At 42.2% G+C, this 18,834-nt stretch overlaps 1 protein-coding gene across 1 annotated transcript; it reads right to left on the bottom strand.

The window, feature by feature from the left end:
• Window positions 1-1,089: 1,089 nt before the first annotated feature.
• LOC106013576 (zinc finger protein 271-like) lies at window positions 1,090-10,085 on the bottom strand. Its single transcript, XM_013089698.2, has 5 exons — window positions 9,987-10,085; window positions 7,248-7,541; window positions 5,142-5,304; window positions 4,562-4,603; window positions 1,090-3,667 (listed from the first exon to the last, which is right to left on the bottom strand). Exons 2-5 carry the CDS (start codon window positions 7,536-7,538, stop codon window positions 1,488-1,490), a joined length of 2,676 nt encoding a protein of 891 aa, XP_012945152.1. The 5' UTR covers window positions 7,539-7,541; window positions 9,987-10,085; the 3' UTR covers window positions 1,090-1,487.
• Between the last annotated feature and the right edge of the window lie 8,749 nt (window positions 10,086-18,834).

Genomic DNA, 18,834 nt, shown 5'->3' with positions numbered 1-18,834 from the left:
GGCGAGGTTTTGCATTATGTATAATTGGCCTATGCACTGTGCACAGCAGCAGCAATATTCCCCTATAACCGACTCGCATGTTTGTCTGATAGCGTTATAAGAGTATTTTATTTACAAAGGTAAAGAGGAGAAAAAAACGGGGTTTTAGAACAGTGCCTTTATAACAGACTTCTCGTTTTTTCCGGACTCGTTATAAGTGGACTCCACGGTATAAACGTTGCGATGCACGATCCAGTATTACCAACTTTAATCAACAAAATGATCACCTTTAATTTTTGCCTCGGTGCCCTAGCAAATTGCCTCAGTGATTTTTAAGCTCCACCTAAGCAATTTTTGCCTGCCCTCCTGAACACATAATTCGAGCCCTGATTATTAAATAATACAACGACAGCACAAGCGGATAGCTAGAGAATGACAACTATACACCACTGGCCGATATTTTTAGTTACAGCCATCTTATTTGACGTCATTGAGAGACACCCACTTTGTCAGTCATGGTAGCAACACAATCGAACGACGGCAGCCTGCCGACTCGGATTATTATCTTTGCAACTTGCAGAACTGTTCGGTTCAATTGTCTGTGATTGTGCAGCATTCTTCTTCTGCCCAGATTGATTCTGATACTATTCACTACATCAACTGAGAAGAAGAAGAAAACTAAGAGTAGGCCTTCATCAATTTGGATACGAAAGCAAGTTCAAACAAAGTTCAACGACGCAGTGTAAATGATCGAATCCGGAACGATTTTTAAAAAGTTTTTTAAGCATAAGAAATTAAGCACTTACAAGAGATTGGACTCTATAGAACGCTGAACTGTAAATGGAGTAGAACTATAAGCGAAGGAGCTAGGGAACTACCAGTGCAAACCGCGCCCGCGTTCATCACTACATTTGTATTAGAATCACAAGTGACAATCAGATGACACAGCGGGCATCCCCTGTGCGAGGTCAAACAAGAAGGCTGTTACTATAAATATCAGCCTGTGGTGTTAAGTTGTTGTTCTCTAGCTAACCGCTTGTAATGACAGCTCACAGTAAAATGAACAAAGTGGAGTTTGAATTTTATAAATCAACAGACAACTGAATTACGAAGTTTAGTGCACAATCTTTCTTCAGAATATTGAAAATCAATCATTGACAAGAACAAAAGCATCAGCTTTCCCAAAGTATTTTTCATGCTGGAGATGATCAGAAGTAATTTTAATTAAAAGAAATTTTTCTCTGTCATCTGCTGAGAACTTAACACGACGCAACAGGCAAGGTCGCCACCTATATCATTTGTCCAATAACAAGTACATATTTTCCACCATTGTCAAGCTGATAAAAACGGTGAAAACAAAATAATTCACAGCAGTCATCATGTTCAACTTTTAAGTCTCTGTACTGGGAGTAGAACGACTCACTGGAAGTGTTTCAAAGTAAACTGTTGAAAAGGAATCTTTCCCACAGCATGAAGCCTTAGTGCAATGTAAAAGAGAATAAGTAGCCTCAAAGAACACTAATGACCCATGTGGCCGTCTCATTGTCCTGCTGGTGCACTTGCATCTGAATTGTGGCTGGGACTTGGGCCTCCACCTGCGTCTGGACTGCTGCTGTGTTGCTCGACACGTTGTTGGATGCCTTGGCGGCCTGCGTAGCATGACGCTTCTGGTGCGAGTTGCGGTCACCCTGCTGCCGAAACCTCTGGCCACAGATCTGGCAAGGATATGGCTTCTCGCCCGTGTGGATGCGGTAGTGACACCTTAAGCTGTACGGGCGAAGAAATCGCTGGTGACAGACATCGCATTCGTAAGGCCGCTCGCCCGCGTGGCTTCGTTTGTGCAAGACGTATGATCCCCGGTAGACAAAAGACTTGTTGCAAATTTCACAGGTGTGGAGATTTTCACCCGTGTGGTATTTGATGTGACTTGCCAGCACCTGCTTGCTGCAGAAAACCTTATGGCAATACTCACAGGTCACTCTTACTTTTGGCTTCTCTTTCACCTTTGTCTCCCTGTGCTTCCGTTTATGAAAAGACAGAGAACTTGAGTAGCAAAAAGTTTTGTGGCAAATGTCGCACTTATAGGATTTCTCCCCTGTATGCACACCCACATGGTACTGCAGTCTGTCTCTGAAGCGAAAAACTTTCCCGCAATACTCGCAAGGGAAATTTCCTTCTTCTCTTGTCTTCTTCACTCGCTGTTTCACAGTTTTCTTCTCATCTTTGTTCTTCACATGAGCCACAAAATGATGTCTCTTTAGATCGTAGATGCGAGAGTAAGCAGAGCCGCACACCTCACAGATAAACGGCTTGTCGGCCACGTGGCCCTGCTCAGCCTGGTGGGCCTTCAGCAGTTTCTGGGAGGAGAATTTCTCTTTGCAAACTCGGCATGTGAATGTATCCCCACCTGCATGACGAGCCAGGTGGTACCGTAACTGCTTCATCGACTTAACTGTCTTGCCGCAGACATCGCAGACAAACTTTTCCATTTCCGACTTTTCAGCAGGCTGGGCTTCAGGATCTTTCGGCTTGTGCAGTTTCTTGTGAACTCTGAGCGCGCCAGGAGTGGAAAAGTCATTTAGGCAAATATCGCACTGATATAAGCTCTTCTCTCTGTGGAGGAGCACATGGTGCCTCATGGTGTAGCGCGACTTGAAGACTGCCCCGCAGATCTCACACATGATGGGCTTACGCTCTGGGTGCAGTCTGAGGGATGAGCGTGACTTGAGAACCAGCGTCTTGTCCTTGTACGCGCTTTTTACGCTGCTGTGCTCCGAGTGCCGATGCGCACACAACTGTTTCTTACGCATGAATCCTACATTACACAGAGTACACACGTAGCTGAACTCACTACCTTTCACATCGCTGTGGCTATATGGCACAGGCCCGTTTGATTTGGCCTGTCCGTCCGGCGGGGGTCCCTCTTGCTCACCAGCAAGGTCTTCACCTGCCGAGGTCTGTTCCATGACGCCCAGGCCCGTCCCGTTGGTGTTGGGCATGATGGCCCCACGAATCAACACCTGGCCTCGATGTATGTCGTAGTACAGGTGCTCAGACAGGTGAATTCTCAGGGCCGCAGGCCTCACAAACATCTCCCCGCACACTGGGCACTTCTTTGGCGTATTGCCTTCGGTGTCACTTCTCATCTGACCACTCTCCCTTGGCAGCCTTTTCTTCAGCAAACTTCGCTGAAACTTACCAACCGGTCTTTTCTTCCCAACAATAATCCCTGACTTTGACGGCGTACCTGTCTGTTTCACAGCGCGTGGAAGTTCTACTACCGGCACGTTCTCCTGCCCAGTTTGCCATGGCGTTATCACTCTCCCGTCAGACAACACAGTGATCTCCATCGCTCCAAGGTCTGCGTCTGCTGCAAAACCTTCTGCCCCGTTATTCACACCCTTCAGCACTCTCGACATACTCGCTCCTTCATTCTTCTCCGCAAAACCGGGAGTGGCCAGTTTCCTCTGAGACATTGAAGCAGCCCTTCTCCTCTGAGAGCTGGGCTGGGCCATCTGATGAATCCACCGATGAAGCTTGAGCTGTAGCTGGCCCACGAAAGCAGCGCCGCAGATCCTGCAGTGATGACGCACAAGACCCTGGCTGGTCCCTGGAGGTCTCCGTGCAGAGTCCAGAGTGAGGCGGGCAGACAATCCTTTATCTGTGCCAACAGTCATCAAATCTGCGTCTAGAGGAAGAAAAAGCATAATAAACTGTGATGATGTACCAATGCCACCATGGTATATTGGACCCTCACATGGAAATGCAATGTAAACAGATACATACAAAGCTAAGCATTCAACAACATGAAATGTGGGGAATAAAAACATGGCCTTCAAGTTCATGATGGAACTTGGAAGTTGTCTTGGTTTGTGTATACATCTGTTAGGCTAGCATGCCTCCCCTGAGTCTTACATGATCATTATTTTAAAACTTCATGATATTTACCATCTTGTGGTTTCACTGAGGGTAGCATCTGTCCTCATACTAACAGCTACACACACACAAACCGAGTAAACCAGAAAGGGTAGACATTTCAAACAAAACAAAAAAAAGAAGGGAAATCTTAACCACACACAGTAATGAAGTTTTGTTTATTTTAGTAAAAGTTTTACAGCACTTGCAACACAAACAGGTCATATCAGTGCCAAAGATTAGAGATGTTACTAGAGGGCAACATACAAATTATCAAATAAAAGGATGAGAGATTAGGACAATATATGTTTGAGAGGAAAGAAGGGGAAAACCGCACCAGAGCTCCTGCCAACATATCACAACTTCAACTTTCCACATGTCTTCTGAACTCAAGCAGTGGTAACACTGAAAAGAAATAAGACCACACCAGAGCACCTACTCACAAACCGTGTCAAAATTGAAGAAAGACTTCTCAGTGTAGTTGATTTATTATAAACGGTAAATGATGATTTCATCTGTGAACACGGATTAACAGGGACAATGAATGATACAGGTACGACATTACATGAAATAATATGGGGTACACCACATAACGTACAGTGAAGTACAGAGAACATGAACTAATATCATATAACACACAACCATACAAAAATGATATATAACTCACCTTCCATTGGCAAAATGTAAACAGGATCAGTCTGTACGCCAACTGAGGATAACAAAAGGATACAGAAGAATATGTCTGAGAATGAGAGACAGTGGGAAAAGAATGCATCCTATCAAATGACTTTACAAAATAAGCCTCACACCCTTAAAAATCATCACAGAACCCATCAAATGGCATTATATTACCAGCATCAATCGCTGCTAACATCAGCATCATATACTTTTATATTTTTGTTAAGGTAAGCAATTTTATCAAAACAACATACACAGTACTGGACTCCACACTCATAGAAATGATAAGCATATAAAGTACAGACTTATGTTCTATATATCCGGTATCTAAGTACATCTTTTCAGACCACTAGGAAAAAAGAAGAGAATAATAGCTGGAATGAATTAGGGGACGGTAAGAAGACAAGACAGAGATAGAAATGGGTAGAAAGATAGGGATGGAAGAAACAGTAAAAGAAAAAAAGAACAAAAAAAGGTGTCAGAGCAAAAGATAGAGACAAAGAACAGCATAAAACAGAATAAAAAGAAAAACTCCCCGAGCAGTTGTTTTTGCCCTGCTCTGCCCTTACCAGTACAGACAGAAGTCTCAGCTGCCCTACGGACTTCTTCCACTCTGGCCACAGCCTCTGAAAAAATCTGGGAGATGTCTATCTTACGCATGGTCTTGCGGCCACTTCGACATCCTCTACCTTTGTTCAAGGGCGAGACCGGTGTATCATGATTGACAACCATCTGGGAATAGAAGACGAGAGGCTTCGTTTAGCTGTTCATCTGCTTTAATCCACTGGCTACCGCCATAGTTGTCTTATACCCAGCGTACCTATTTCAATGTGTTCTCCAAATGATCACTGTGACAAAAATAACTGACATAAAGCTGTCTCCATAGGATTATGCGATTGTGCGGCCGCGGCGCGGCTGCGTTTTTTCGCGTAATTCTGCATCACTTGCATAATTTTCGATCCCCCGCGTTTTTTCACGTTTTTTACCTTTTTTTTCATAAAACAATTAATTAACGCCTCGCCATGTGACTAAAGGGAAATAATCACCGTAATAAGTCTCAGTTAAGTGAAAAGTTGGTTATTTCCCTTGTTAGAAGATCTTGGTAATGGGTTGGGATTTTGTTCCTTGAGAATGTTCAATTTTGCCCTCTGCTCATGTTTCATGTTTGACAGGTGTCCCTGGTTTTAGTAATGTGCCACCATCAGAGGTCCAGATGTCCTTTTTTTTATTTTTTTAAAAACATTTTTCCTACCTCTAGTTACAGAGATTATATTTTTTTTTGGGGGGGGAGTTCTTACTGATGTGTATTGGGTTTTTTTCCAAATACACAACAAATTAGTGATAATGATATGTTCTGTTTTAAATTTTCTGTACTTAAAACATGAAAATCATGAAAATTCGTGTTGAAAAAGTGCAAAACATGTTGCGAATGATGTTACGGTAACTTGCATAATTTTTGCATAATTTGGCTTTTTTTGGCATAATTTGGCCATCTAAATTTGCATAATTTTACGGGGACAGATTAAGTCACCAAACTTTGCACAGCTATAATGGACATAATAAATATTGTAAGAAAATAAACAGAATGTGATTTCTTTCTTTCATCTTATTTTTAGAAAGCAACAAAAATAGGTCAGGAAAATGCTGCAAGAACCATGATGGGACTCAAATTGGGACCCAGGAAAACAAATCAAATGTGAATTGTATGCAACTAAAATGTTTGTTTCTTGTTTGTGGCACATACCCATAGAGAACACAAAAAGGACCAGCAATGGCAACGGTCAGTCCAACTGTTACAGTTGAGTTTGTTACAGCCACTAACTCTCCTTCGTGTGATAAAATATGGAAACATTGTCCTATGCACAACAGCACTTGGCACTCAGAGCACCAGGAAGTGCCTTTCTACCCTTTTCCTACTCTTTCGCTGGTTGTAGTTTCTAAAAGCAGTACCTATGCAGCGGTAATATCACCAATAAAACCCTCTCAACTTAAAAAACGCAGGGGCTGTGGCAAAGTTAGTCCACGGAGACAGACAGAAACAATCCTGTCTTTGTTCTATGTCTTCTCAACACTAAATAGCCATTACCACTAAAATAAAGACATAGAGAAGGGGAGGATGATCTACTAGTACAAACTGCATCCCCCAGCCACTCGCAGAACAAATTTTGGGTGAGAAAACAAAATTACATTATATATCAACACGATAATAGAATTAAAATTCAAACCAAACACGAAGATTGGACCTCGATGTAGGGTGAGAAAGATTGTGAAGATGATGATGACCTACTGATATCGAGTCAAAAAACACAAATTAGGACACTGAAACATCTATTATATTACTATACACAGAAGAAAGTAGCGAATGAGGTTCTCCCGCTAAGAGGTATGACACTTCCCTGACCGTACAGGCATCAAGAAAGGAAAACCAGGTCCTCAAGCAGGTAGGACTGCATAACTGTTTCCTGATTTTTTAACTTTCTTGGGCAAAGACCAAAAAAAAAAAAAACAGCCAGAAAAGACGAAATTCTAAATATTAAGTCCAACATAAAAAGAAAAAAATTTTTGTTGTCAGTAGATAGCAATTCCTTCGAAAACAGCCTGCAGAGCTTCAAAAATTAATTAACAAAAGGAACTGTACTATTCATTGTGAAGAATCAAGTTTTAAGCAAGCTTACCAGGTGCTGGGAGAAATCAAAAATTGAGGGCACCGCATCTCGTTTCAAGACTCTCCTGCGGTCACCTTCGATGAAGTCTGATTCACGGAAGTGCCGGCTGCAGAGCCTGTGTGCGCTTGTTGGGGTGAATTTGTCTCGTCGGACGGCTTCAACCCATTTCGCCAGAAGTCCATCATTTTTCATGGGGAACCGGTGAAACGTCAGATCTCTAACACGATGCTCAGACAAGACCTGAGATCGTGTTGTCGTCTGGCGATTTGTACACCCCAGGGCAGCACAAGACGTAACCATTTTCTGTGTGAATGAAAGATGGCACAAAAAAAAAAGTGAAGTTATAGTTATACCCTACAATGTTAAACTGGCTTCTTGAGAGCATTTTTTTTTTAATTCCAGGGGGAAGTGAGTAGTGGCTAACTGTACCGCTGATTGTGACCATTAGAGCAGGTGTTTAATTGTAGTGTAATCTTTAATATTTTGGAATATATTCATCCTTTCATCTCACACTAAAATCTCAGATCTTAGTATTATATTTTGATATTATATTTTCTCCTAACGGAAATAAAGTAGTTTTTAATTTTTGACCTCCGTGACATGTTTAGTATAGTATAGTATAAGGTTTTACGGCGCTCGCAACTGCTAAGGTCATATGAGCGCGCGTGACATGTTTAGGGGTACCAGGTTCTGGCACAGGGTCTTAAGCTATGTTTTCTTTTAACACAGCACGTAGAGCACGCAACACATCCCCACGGACCAATATACAGATGCAACACACATATATATGCTATATCACACAGTCGCCGATCGGCGTCCAGAGGGCAAAAAGTACGGTTTCTTACCGTCATTGATCGGAGTCCCCTGGGGGCAAAGTGTTAATCAAACACCTAATTTTTTTTACCATCATTATCAAGTTTTTCTTTTAGTTTTAAAGACAAAATAAGATATTAAGACTTTACTTTTTAAAAATCCAAGCAAAACGTTTGCACAAATTGCAGACCCCGATTACTTTTTAGGTAAGCTATAGATAGCCTCTCTCTTGTATAAAATCATTATGCAAGTGTTTCTGGGTATTCTTTTACTTTCACTACCATGTCATGCTCAGGTTTTTTGTAAAGAAAGACTTTACTTTTGTCTGCCCTTTTCTTGTTCATTTTTATCTGTTTTATATGAATGTTGACTTCATATATTGTCGCAGATTAATATGTTTTGAAATATTTTTGCTGGTCTCTATTGAAACTAGATCTGGATCTAGATCTTAATCATACTAAAGACTCTAAGCCTAATTTCATACACACACTAATTTCCCTGATTTGAACCAATATGGGGGAGGGGTGGGGTTGTTGTAGGGGGTATGTCCCCGCCCTTGACATAAAAAGTAGGCCGGCTCTATTTCTCCGAACGTTCGGGAAAATAAACTTGAACTTTATTTCTCCGAACAGTTTCCGTTCTCGAGATTTGTTGATAAAAAGCAAATGGAGTGGCCTGCGTGTGTGTGTGTGTGTGTGTTTGTGAGTGTGTGTGAGTGTGCATGTGTGCGAGTGAGTGTGTGAATTGTGTGTGTAAGGTGTGTAAGGTGTGAACAGGGGGGGTGGAGGGATTTTTTTTACATGAAGGATTTTAGTTTTTCCTGGGTGACTAAATGCAAAATAGGTTACTGCCAAGGTCGTGCATTCTTGTTTTCTCGCAGTACTTTTTGAAGGTATTTTCAAATGAAATAGTCCGGGAACGTTGCCCCAACCACAACTGCTGAATATTCAGACATTAAAAAATCTAGCTAGCTCTAAGAATTGAATTTGATGCGAAAAATGCTTCCTCCCAGTCCTCGCAGAATGGGAATGAAATTATGACCCCTAAATCTCGCAAATAACCAAAAAATCTCGAGATCAGAAACCTTTAGGAGAAATAGAGTTCAACTTCATCCGAGCATTCGGAGAAATAGTCACTTAGTTTAGATCTATTGGGTTTTTTTTACTTGTTCACGTTTTGTTGACGCTTTGGCAATTAGGATTGATATATTTGAAAACAATAGATTTGCAAGGGTTTTAGTGACTATACGTGTGTTCTACAGCAAAAATTTTATGGCAGTTTAGCCTTCAAATAAATGCATCTATGTGATTGTGAGGGTGCATAAATAATTTAAAATTTACCCGATCTATTTACGGACCGATCTATTTAGATCTAAAATCTAGATCTATAATACTGTACTACTGTACTGTACTGTGTAACTGGAAAAAGAGAAGGTGCTGTGACATAGTATTGTTCACTCATTGCTACTGTGTTACAATTTGGCACATCAGGCCTATATTTGACGCAATTTATCTCTCTAGATCTAGATTTCAAAGCGTTAGAACTTAGACTGAAAGAATTGAATCAGAAATTCCAATTGCAGCCATAATGGAGCAAGTCTAAGAGGATGGCCTCTACCTGACACATTCTATTTGTAGTTTAAAAAAAGGTTAAATCTACAACATAAAAATAGGGCCTAGATAGATCTAGTAAGTGTAGCCTAATGTTTGCAAAAAACAGAAGTTTGAGGTACCACAGACTTCAAACTCTTCGCGAGGAAATCCACACAATAAACAGGTCCAGTGCTTCCGTGCAGTCAGTCATATTCTTTGCAGCACACTGCTTGATTGTACTATGGGGAACACAACATCAAGATCTAGACTCTCTATGTCTCAACAAGTGTAGCTTATCAAATAATGCAAAATCAATTCTTACAAACAATTCTCAAACGCTTACCTCTTTTATTGTGGATGTACTAAGATTTAGGGTAGATCTAGAAGGTTCAATAAAATTTGCGGTTTTGATACTGTAAACTCCCCTTGCCTGCCAAATGTAATGGCGTTGTCACATGCCAGATTTTGACACGACTTCCTGTTAAATTTTAAGCCAAAAGTTCTCATGAACCCAGCAACCAAACCCCTCCCTCCTCACTTTTTCTTTACTTAAAAATCATAATAGGCTAGCAGACTAAAGAAAATTGCAAGATGTAATAAGTTTAGGTTAACTAGATAACAATGTTATTGTGATATATTTTTGTTTCAGTTTCTAAATAGGCTGCTGAATACAACCGGTACATTACTATTAAAATTGTATAGATCTAGGGCCTCTCCAATCCAGATCGCAAAAACTCATCTGAACCAAGATGAAGGAGCAAAACAGCTTGCTGTAGGCCTATTATATATATACCTCCTTGCCCAAGACCAACAACTAAAATACAGTGGGTGTCGCATTCAACGAGGTTGCCGGGACCGGCTTGTTGTCCTCGTTGGATCCGACCTCTCGTTGAACGTGACTAAGGCTAAAGTAAAGAAAGGAGACAAGACAAGTTATTAATATTATAGGATGTATCAATACCAGTACATGTAATTAAAACAGATGTTCCCCCTGATGACGAAAATCTCAAACAGCATCAGTACTTGTGCCTGTAATTCAGCTGTGTTCTAACCGTCATTTCTGCATTTTAAAATTATTTGTTTCCAGAACACTTCTTGTGTGGAAACATACCCTCTCACATCTAGATCGAGAGTTTGGATTTTCTGATCAGAGGAAGAAAAGAAAATTGAAAAAAAAATGAAGGTCTCGATCTAGACCAGTGGTTCTCAACCCTTTTCAATCCGCGACCCCCTTTTGATTGTTCAGCAAATGAGACGACCCCTAATTAACAAACCCTTCTGATCCCCCCCCCCCCTGAAAAAAAAATGTATACAATCCAGCAGCAGATAATTGAAAAGGCCTATAGTACATAGTTAATATTGAACAATAACTGTACCTTTGATGTTTTAAATCACTCCTATTTCAAGCAAATTCAAATCGAGAAAAAGAAGAGAACACACACACACACACACACACACAAACAAACAAACACACACACACACACACACACACACACACACACACACACGCACACACACACACACACACACACACACACACACACACACACACATACACATACACACGCACACTCACAGATTTAAAGAAAAAAATCTAATGAGAAGGCTGTGCCTGTAGGTCAGCGACCAGTCTTGAAATTCTCGGGGAAGTCTTGGATAAAGCAAGGCACATATCATCAGCAGCATCCATAAGGATAGAAAATCCGCTTTCGCAATGGTAAGTCAAGGCAAAAGGGACAATTATGACTCGAAGTGCTGTTTTGCTGACCTGAGGGTATGATTCCTGGAGTGAACGTCAAAACTGCAAGAGATTTCTCAAGAATCATGTCTCCATCCCAAAAACTCGGACTTGAATGTCATCTGCAAGGACAATGATGTCTAGTCCAAGAGTGAAGGTGAAAGGGCTTCTTCCAAGAGCTTCTTGAACTGATCTTCAAATGGTTTCAAATTTATAGCAATGTCAACTTGAAGATCAGCAGACAAGGTCTCCTCTGGATTTAACAGCTGTGAAAGACTGGTAAACATAGCAATGTTGTAATTTTCCGGTGCCAATTCTGAACTTTTAAAAGAAAGGCACCCAGAACGTCTTTAAATCTAAACTGACCTTGAAGTTTTGAGTTGAGTTTGTTGAGGTAGTCAAACTTATCAGACATGTAGGCATGCAAGTCTTTGGATCCACTAATCAATTGAGAAGTGCCTGCAGACCTCATCTTTTCCTTGCACTTCCAGGAAGAACTTGATCTCCTCTCTCAGCTCGAAGACGCGACATTCAACGTTTCCTTTCGATAACCGCCTAACCTGAGCGTAGAAAAACAGTGTTTCATGATCTGCACTCAGGTCAGAACAGAGTTCTTTGAACAGTCGTGTATTTAGGGGGCTGCGTTTCACATGTGACATAGTTGGCAATCTTAACAGTCGATTCCAACGTTTCCTTCAAAGTGGGATTGCGGGGTTCTTGCAAGCTAGTGCATATATCTATGTATCATGCAGTGAATGCCTTTTGCGTCTGGTGCTTTGTCCTTCACTTTTACTTTGACCTGAAAGCCAGACTTAGATCCCTTCATGGCTGGGGCACCATCAGTACAAATATCTCACACATTCTTTCACTCAAGACCCTCGTTTTCCAAAAGGAGGCTAACTTGTTCATGACAGCATCAGCTGTTGTTGTGGTGTCTAGTGGTGTGAAGAAAAAAAACCCATTCTTCTTTCACATCTTTTCCCAACACGCATCTCATAAAGACTAGTAACTGTGAGCACGATGTCACATCAACTGATTCGTCAAGCTGGAACGAGAACATGGGGCAAGTTTTGATCTCCTCTACCACCTGTTCCTTAATGTTTGAAGACATGCATGCAATACGCCTCTTGACAGTATAATTTGAAAGGAAAACTTGCTGCAATTTCTGTGCACTAGCCTCACCTAACATTAGCCGTGCCATCTTTATCGTGCAAAGCTTTATGTCTTTCTCCAATTGTGTGTCTCCAGCTTTAAGTCTTTCTCCAATTGTGTGTGGTTTCTTTTATTTTGCTCTCTCTCTCTCTCTCTCTCTCTCTCTCTCTCTCTCTTTCTCTCTTCCAACTTCTTTATTATATCTCCTTTGTCAAATTTCCTGACATAGCCTTTCCTGTGTGTTTATTGTTCTGCCACGCAACAACATAGTTTTATAATCTACAGATTTTTTACTCCTCAGCTAGGCCTATGATCTTATAAGAGATGACAAGCTAGATGCCTACGTGGAATTCGAAAGAGGCAATAATAGTGAAACGGAGTTTCCGTGATAATTTTTTTTACAGTGTCATCCCTTGGGCGTGGGTTAGATTTAACCAGAGAGTGATCTAACCCAGAAGTAGAAGTCAGTAAGACTAAGAGTAGGCCTACACAAATTAAACCCGGGCGAGACAGGTCTGGATGAAAATAGTAGGCTACATGTACATGACTAGATCTACCATTCTTCCCCATGTGAACCCGTTCTCCGAAGCCAGCACTCATGCAGTTCGTCATAAGCGAGGCTTCAAGTTATTGTGCGTTGGCCTATGGCGAGGCTAAATTATACATTTTGAAAGAAAAGAAAACACTGCAAACCAAACCTATGATTGGCCTACATAAATTGTAAATAGGCAAGGCAAACTGCTGTAACCTTGTGGTTTCTTTGGCCTTGTTTAGAAGTCCAGGTGTTTACCTTTTTTCTTATTCCAGCCAATGGAAGAGGGAGCGGTATTTGGAAAATTGCCAGGGGAAGAAAAAGAGCAATGTTTTAGTTTTCAGAAGGCCATAATTTAAGCACAAATTCCTCAATGATCATGCGACCCCTCAATAATGGTCTGGCGACCCCACGGGGGGTCGCGACCCACATGTTGAAAACCCCTGGTCTACTGCTAATGTGAAGTCAGCGTTTTAGGTCTCAGTGTTGTTTGAGTGGAAGTATAGGTGTTGTTGTTCTCTGTTAGTTTTGGTGTTTTGGAAGGTTGTATAGTAGTTTGCTTGGGATGAGTGGACTAAAGGCAAGGGCACCTAAGCAGTTTCTCCATGCTGAGCGCATAACTTACGAAATGTCAAGGATGGTGAGTGTGTGGAGAGGTAATGTTCAGTACGAAAAGCTCTCTGCTCTTTACTAAACGTAACCCTGATCTCAGCAGGCAAACCAAATTTGGGAGGAACAGTAGGCCTATCTGCAGACTTCAGTTGACTTGATGGACTGTTGTAGGCCTAGTTTGGAAGGTGCCATTGTTGCAACTTTTATAGTGGTATTTTTAATGCCTAAGGCGAACCGGTGCGTCATGCTATGAAAACGGCGACAAGGTTGAAAATGGGTTGTTTTTTAATACGCCATTTAAAACAAAACCATACCGTGGACTTGTTTTTATCTAAAATGAATATCAGACAAATTCCTTTTGGATTCCAAATGTTATGTTTACAGATCTGAAACGCAAAACTTCAGTATTGAGGAAGATGTATTCACGGTGTATACAAAACAATTTGTACAGGGTTTTTAAAAAAATCATTATCATCCTGTAGGCTACTCCTTTAGTTTCTAAATTTCTAAATGAACAAAGCTTTTCTTAAAAACATTTTTTTTAAACTCGAGGAAATGTCATTTGAGGTTGAGAAATTTCCTTCGATGTTCCGGAAGAGTTTGAGCATTTCGTTAGCACAGTAGATTTAGATCTGGTCTTTTTTCTTGAAGGTGATCCGTTTCCTTCTTGAAACTAGTTCTTGAGTAGATCTACGGGGAGGATTGGGTACATTGAAATTGAACAGCGCAGGAATAGCTGTATTTTTACGCTTCAGCTGATTTTTCCTCACATTGGCAAACTGAGTTCTCAAAGTTTTCTGACCAGAGTACGTCAGCAGTGAAGAGACTCTCTGGTGACTTGCCTTGCAAATCCTCTTTTCGGAAGCTCACCACCCATTAAAGGCACCTCACCTTATCCTTAGGAAACCAACAAATTAATGGTCCGGTTCTCATTTTTTTAAAATTCACTGCAGAGCACCACTGGCTTGTCTGTAGTCTTTTACTTTTAGGTGGAAGATCGACAACAGTTTCGTTTGCCCCAAGATCCATTTGGTCTTGGCTCTGACCAAAGATCATCATACACTACAAAGTTGACTCCACAAACAAACATTGACAAACTCATTGGTTCACTCTACCAGAGACAATGTACATAAACGTTTACGTACACTGTCTCTAGTCTCTGACAAGTGGAGATCACCCTGCCGCCATGGTGGAAAGATGAGCTGGACAACTTGTGGAGAGCAAAAAGGAAAGCGTTATAAATAAATAAATAATACCAACGCAACCGAAAGAGCCCAGACCTGAAAAGAGCAGAGAAGGAAGCTTCAGGACTATTCAAAGTCGTGACGAAGGAGGCTAAGGAAGCCATTTATATTATGATAATGTTTGTCAAGAGGTGACAGATGATAAAGCACTCCACAGATTCTTTTTTCCCCGTTTTTTTTAATTGAGTAGGTGTTTTACGGCACTATCGACTCAATTTCGGTCAAGTAAGTCACTTACTAAGTGCCATTTACAGATTCTGGCAGCTGTACAGATCAATGATGAAAAAGAAGCTGGTCAAGGGTCTACCAGACTTCCAACGGGAGGACGACGCGTGGGTGCGGTCAGACAAGGAGGGGGCGCTGTTTGCCCGATACATTCAGCAGACCAGACAGACCAGGGCAACGAAGAGGCACGAAAAAGGCTCCTCTGTGCCATACGCCAGCGGTACTCTACTCTAAGCTAATGAACTCTTCACAACTACACCCTCAGTCACGATGACGTTGAGAGAACAGTCAAGCGTTCTCCAAATACCGCCCCAGGTCCAGATAGTGTACGGTTCTCACGCATGAAAAGCCTTGACGAGGACAGCATCGGGGACCTCGCAGAAATCCTCAAAAGGAGTCTAAAGGAACGGAGAGATACCAGATGACTGGTTGGACAGCCACTTAGTTGACTTAGTACCACACCACAAGCCTGACAAGGACCAGAGTAAGATAACTGCTTATCGGGTAATCACAATGCAAAACTACGTGAGCAGGCTGTTAGAAAAGGAGGCGGGGAACTCGATCACAAAGGAGCTAGAAAAGGAAGAGACACTTCCAGCGACTCTGGGTAGCTACAGAAAGGGGAACAAAACGTGGATGAATGCTGCTGTCCTTGCATCAAATGTTTATGAATATGATGGGTTTGAATCAAACTTGAAAGAGGCGAGGATACTCTGATGGCAGCGCTTGACTTCGAAGATGCCTACACACAATAGGATTGAGTACGATGTCCTTTTGAGAACAATTATCAACCTGAAGATTAGCCCCCAGCTCGTGATATGGGTAGGTGAGGCATTGTCGAAGAGGAGAGTTGTAGTGTGGTTGGGAACCTGGACATCTGACACCAGAAGCGTCACATCGGGGTTGCCACAGGGATCATCACTCTCACCAGTGTTATTCAACATACTGGAAACCATATACAATGTATAACATTAAAAAGGTATCGGCAATAGCAGGGCCTCATCGGAGCCCAATCGGTTACAGCAGGGACACAGGCTCGTTAACAAGGTGTAAAAAGTAAGAGAGAGAGAGAGAGAGAGAGAGAGAGAGAGAGAGAGAGAGAGAGAGAGAGAGAGAGAGAGAAAGAGAGAGAGAGAGAGAGAGAGAGAGAGAAAGAGAGAGAGAGAGAGAGAGAGAGAGAGAGAGAGAGAGAGAGAGAGAGAGAGAGAGAGAGAGAGAGAGAGAGAGTAACGCAGTAATGGAGCAAGCCGATGCAAGCCACGCTATAGCAAGCACACACAGCGGGTGAAGCGAGAGAGGGCTGCGGTGGGCTGCAGACTTCGATCTAGCCCTAAGCCAAGCTACACGCATGCGTAATGACTAATGTGTTGTGTGCTGGCCTGATGGCCACGAGAGAAGACTGCGTGTGCTGTTCGTGGGTACTTGTGGCAAGGGAAGCTACCCATGGATAAATACAGCTGGATTAGTCCATAAATGCTTTCTTTCCTCGCATTTCTGATTTAACAGGGATCTGATATAACAGGACTTTTTCTCTGGTCCCACCATCCCTGTTATATCAAGTTTCCACTGTATGTGATACATGTATCTACACAGTTGGAAGTACATCTGGACAACTGGAAGGCCCAGGGCGTGTGCTGAGCTTTATGGATGATGTCCTTGTATACAGACAGTAGGGTAAGGACCGGCAAGAAACAGCTAATGAGGTGCAACAGCAACTGGATTGAATTGGGCAAAGGCGAGTAGACCACAACGGCAAACTCTACCCCGACAAGGCCTGTGTGCTGTGGTGCTCGCTGAACAATCACGTGGTGAAAGCAGAAATGCCCACAGTCACCATCAACGACAGGGTCATGAAGCGTGTGCATTCACTTAGGTATCTAGGTATCAACTTTGACAGATCACTCTCAGGTAAAGATCACATAACCAGGATCATCACAAGAGCCAGAAAAGGTCTGACGGCACTGAAAACCATGGCGTGTAGCAGAATGCAAAAGAGAATTTTAGCCATGCTATACCAGACTCTTGTGCTGTCTGTAATTAGTCTATGGCCTCGGTCTCCTCACCATGTCACTGTCGCAGCTGAAACGCCTTGAAAGAATTCAGAGCGAAGGTATGCGGACTGTTCTCGTTTGCACACGGGATACATCCTCCGAGGCTATGAGTTATCTCCTGGACCTCTCAGCCATGGTAGAACGTCACAAGATTGCTCAGGTGAAAGCGTAGAGTCAGCGCCGATGATCAGCACCCACTGCGTGACAAAGTGGGAAACTCTACGTACACGTCTGCTTAGAGGGACTGAATGGATGAATGAGGCTGCGACGACTTTGGCTAAATGCTGTGAAGTGTAAGACATCCGAGGGGCAGCGCATGGGTTAGCGTCACTGACACACATGTGCAGTGTGTCGTGAGTGACCAGAGGGAGCAGCCGATGACAAGGTAGAGAGACTGATAGAGGAGAACAGTGAACAGGGCGACGTAGTCATCTTCACAGATGGATCAGTACAGCGTGGTGTCAAATCTGGATGGGCTTTCCAGTGCTCGTGTAAACGGGGTCATACAGAGAGAGCTGTCAGGCGCCACGAGTACAACCACGTCCAGAGAGGGTCGGGGAGAGACAGCAACCTGCATAGAAAAGCCAGATAGTCCAACTGTTAACGTTCACGATTAGCAGGCAGACCCTTTCATGGATCCTGAGGACAGAGGCGGAGGAGCAGCTATGGCATTGTGCCGCCTGCAGCAATGATGCCTATTCTCCAACCAAGTAAGTAAGTTTTTTTTGTGTCTCTGACTCAACCAAAAAAATTAAATAAATTGAGGAACAGTTGATCAGCGCGCGCAAGAGGGTGAAGAAACAAAAGAGAGCTTCAGAACACCGACCACTGCGTTATCTGAGAAAAAGTGTGTGCGTGCGTATGTGTGTGTTTACGATACATTTACTTAAGTGCGAGTGCGTATGCAATGCATGTGTCATGTGTGTGTGGGGCGGAGGAGTTTGGAAGAATGGTCTTAAAATAAGAAGAATGGTGTTCATAGAGCCCTAGAACTAAATCTCAGAATCAGTAAAAGTCTATGCCTTGGCGATTTTTTTCTGATCTTCTTTTCTCGCCATCATTCCTTCTACTTCCTATTCCTATGGCTACAGTCACAACTGACTCTTTTCCGATACTCTAACTCTAAAAAAAAAAGCATGATTTCAATATTATATTCGGGTCTCGTGGTTAAAGAATTTTGATCAAAATGCAATGGTACCGTTATCTTTCTTGTATTTTTACTTGCTTCAGGCCTGTTACCAACCTTTAAAATTCTAAACAATCATAATTCAGTTGTTTGAGTGCGGATTTTGATGAAGAGGCCAGCCTGCCAGTCTAGCCCTACTTAGTTAGATCTATAGGTTAGGCCCTATTGACCGAAACCTGTTGAGTACACAGGTCTCATTAGATCTAGTAGGCTACTTAATTTTCATTCAGGTCTAAAATTCATGCATGTCAGTAAGGCCCCTTTAGGTTTCATCTGAAATTTAAAAAATACTTTAGGTAGGCCTATTGCAATCTAAAATTATATAATTCAGCTACATTAAACATGTATCATAATATCTTATTAAGTACGGCTAGCTTAGCCGTCTAGTCGTACTTAAGTACAATGCAGTAGGCCTATGTTTTACTGTTTGAAGTGTTTGTCAGTGTCAGTC

This window comes from Aplysia californica, unplaced genomic scaffold (genome assembly GCF_000002075.1).
Source record: "Aplysia californica isolate F4 #8 unplaced genomic scaffold, AplCal3.0 scaffold01021, whole genome shotgun sequence".
Lineage (NCBI taxonomy): Eukaryota > Metazoa > Mollusca > Gastropoda > Aplysiida > Aplysiidae > Aplysia > Aplysia californica.
Note: the sequence above shows the minus strand (reverse complement) of the source record. Positions and strands in the feature narration are given on the sequence as shown.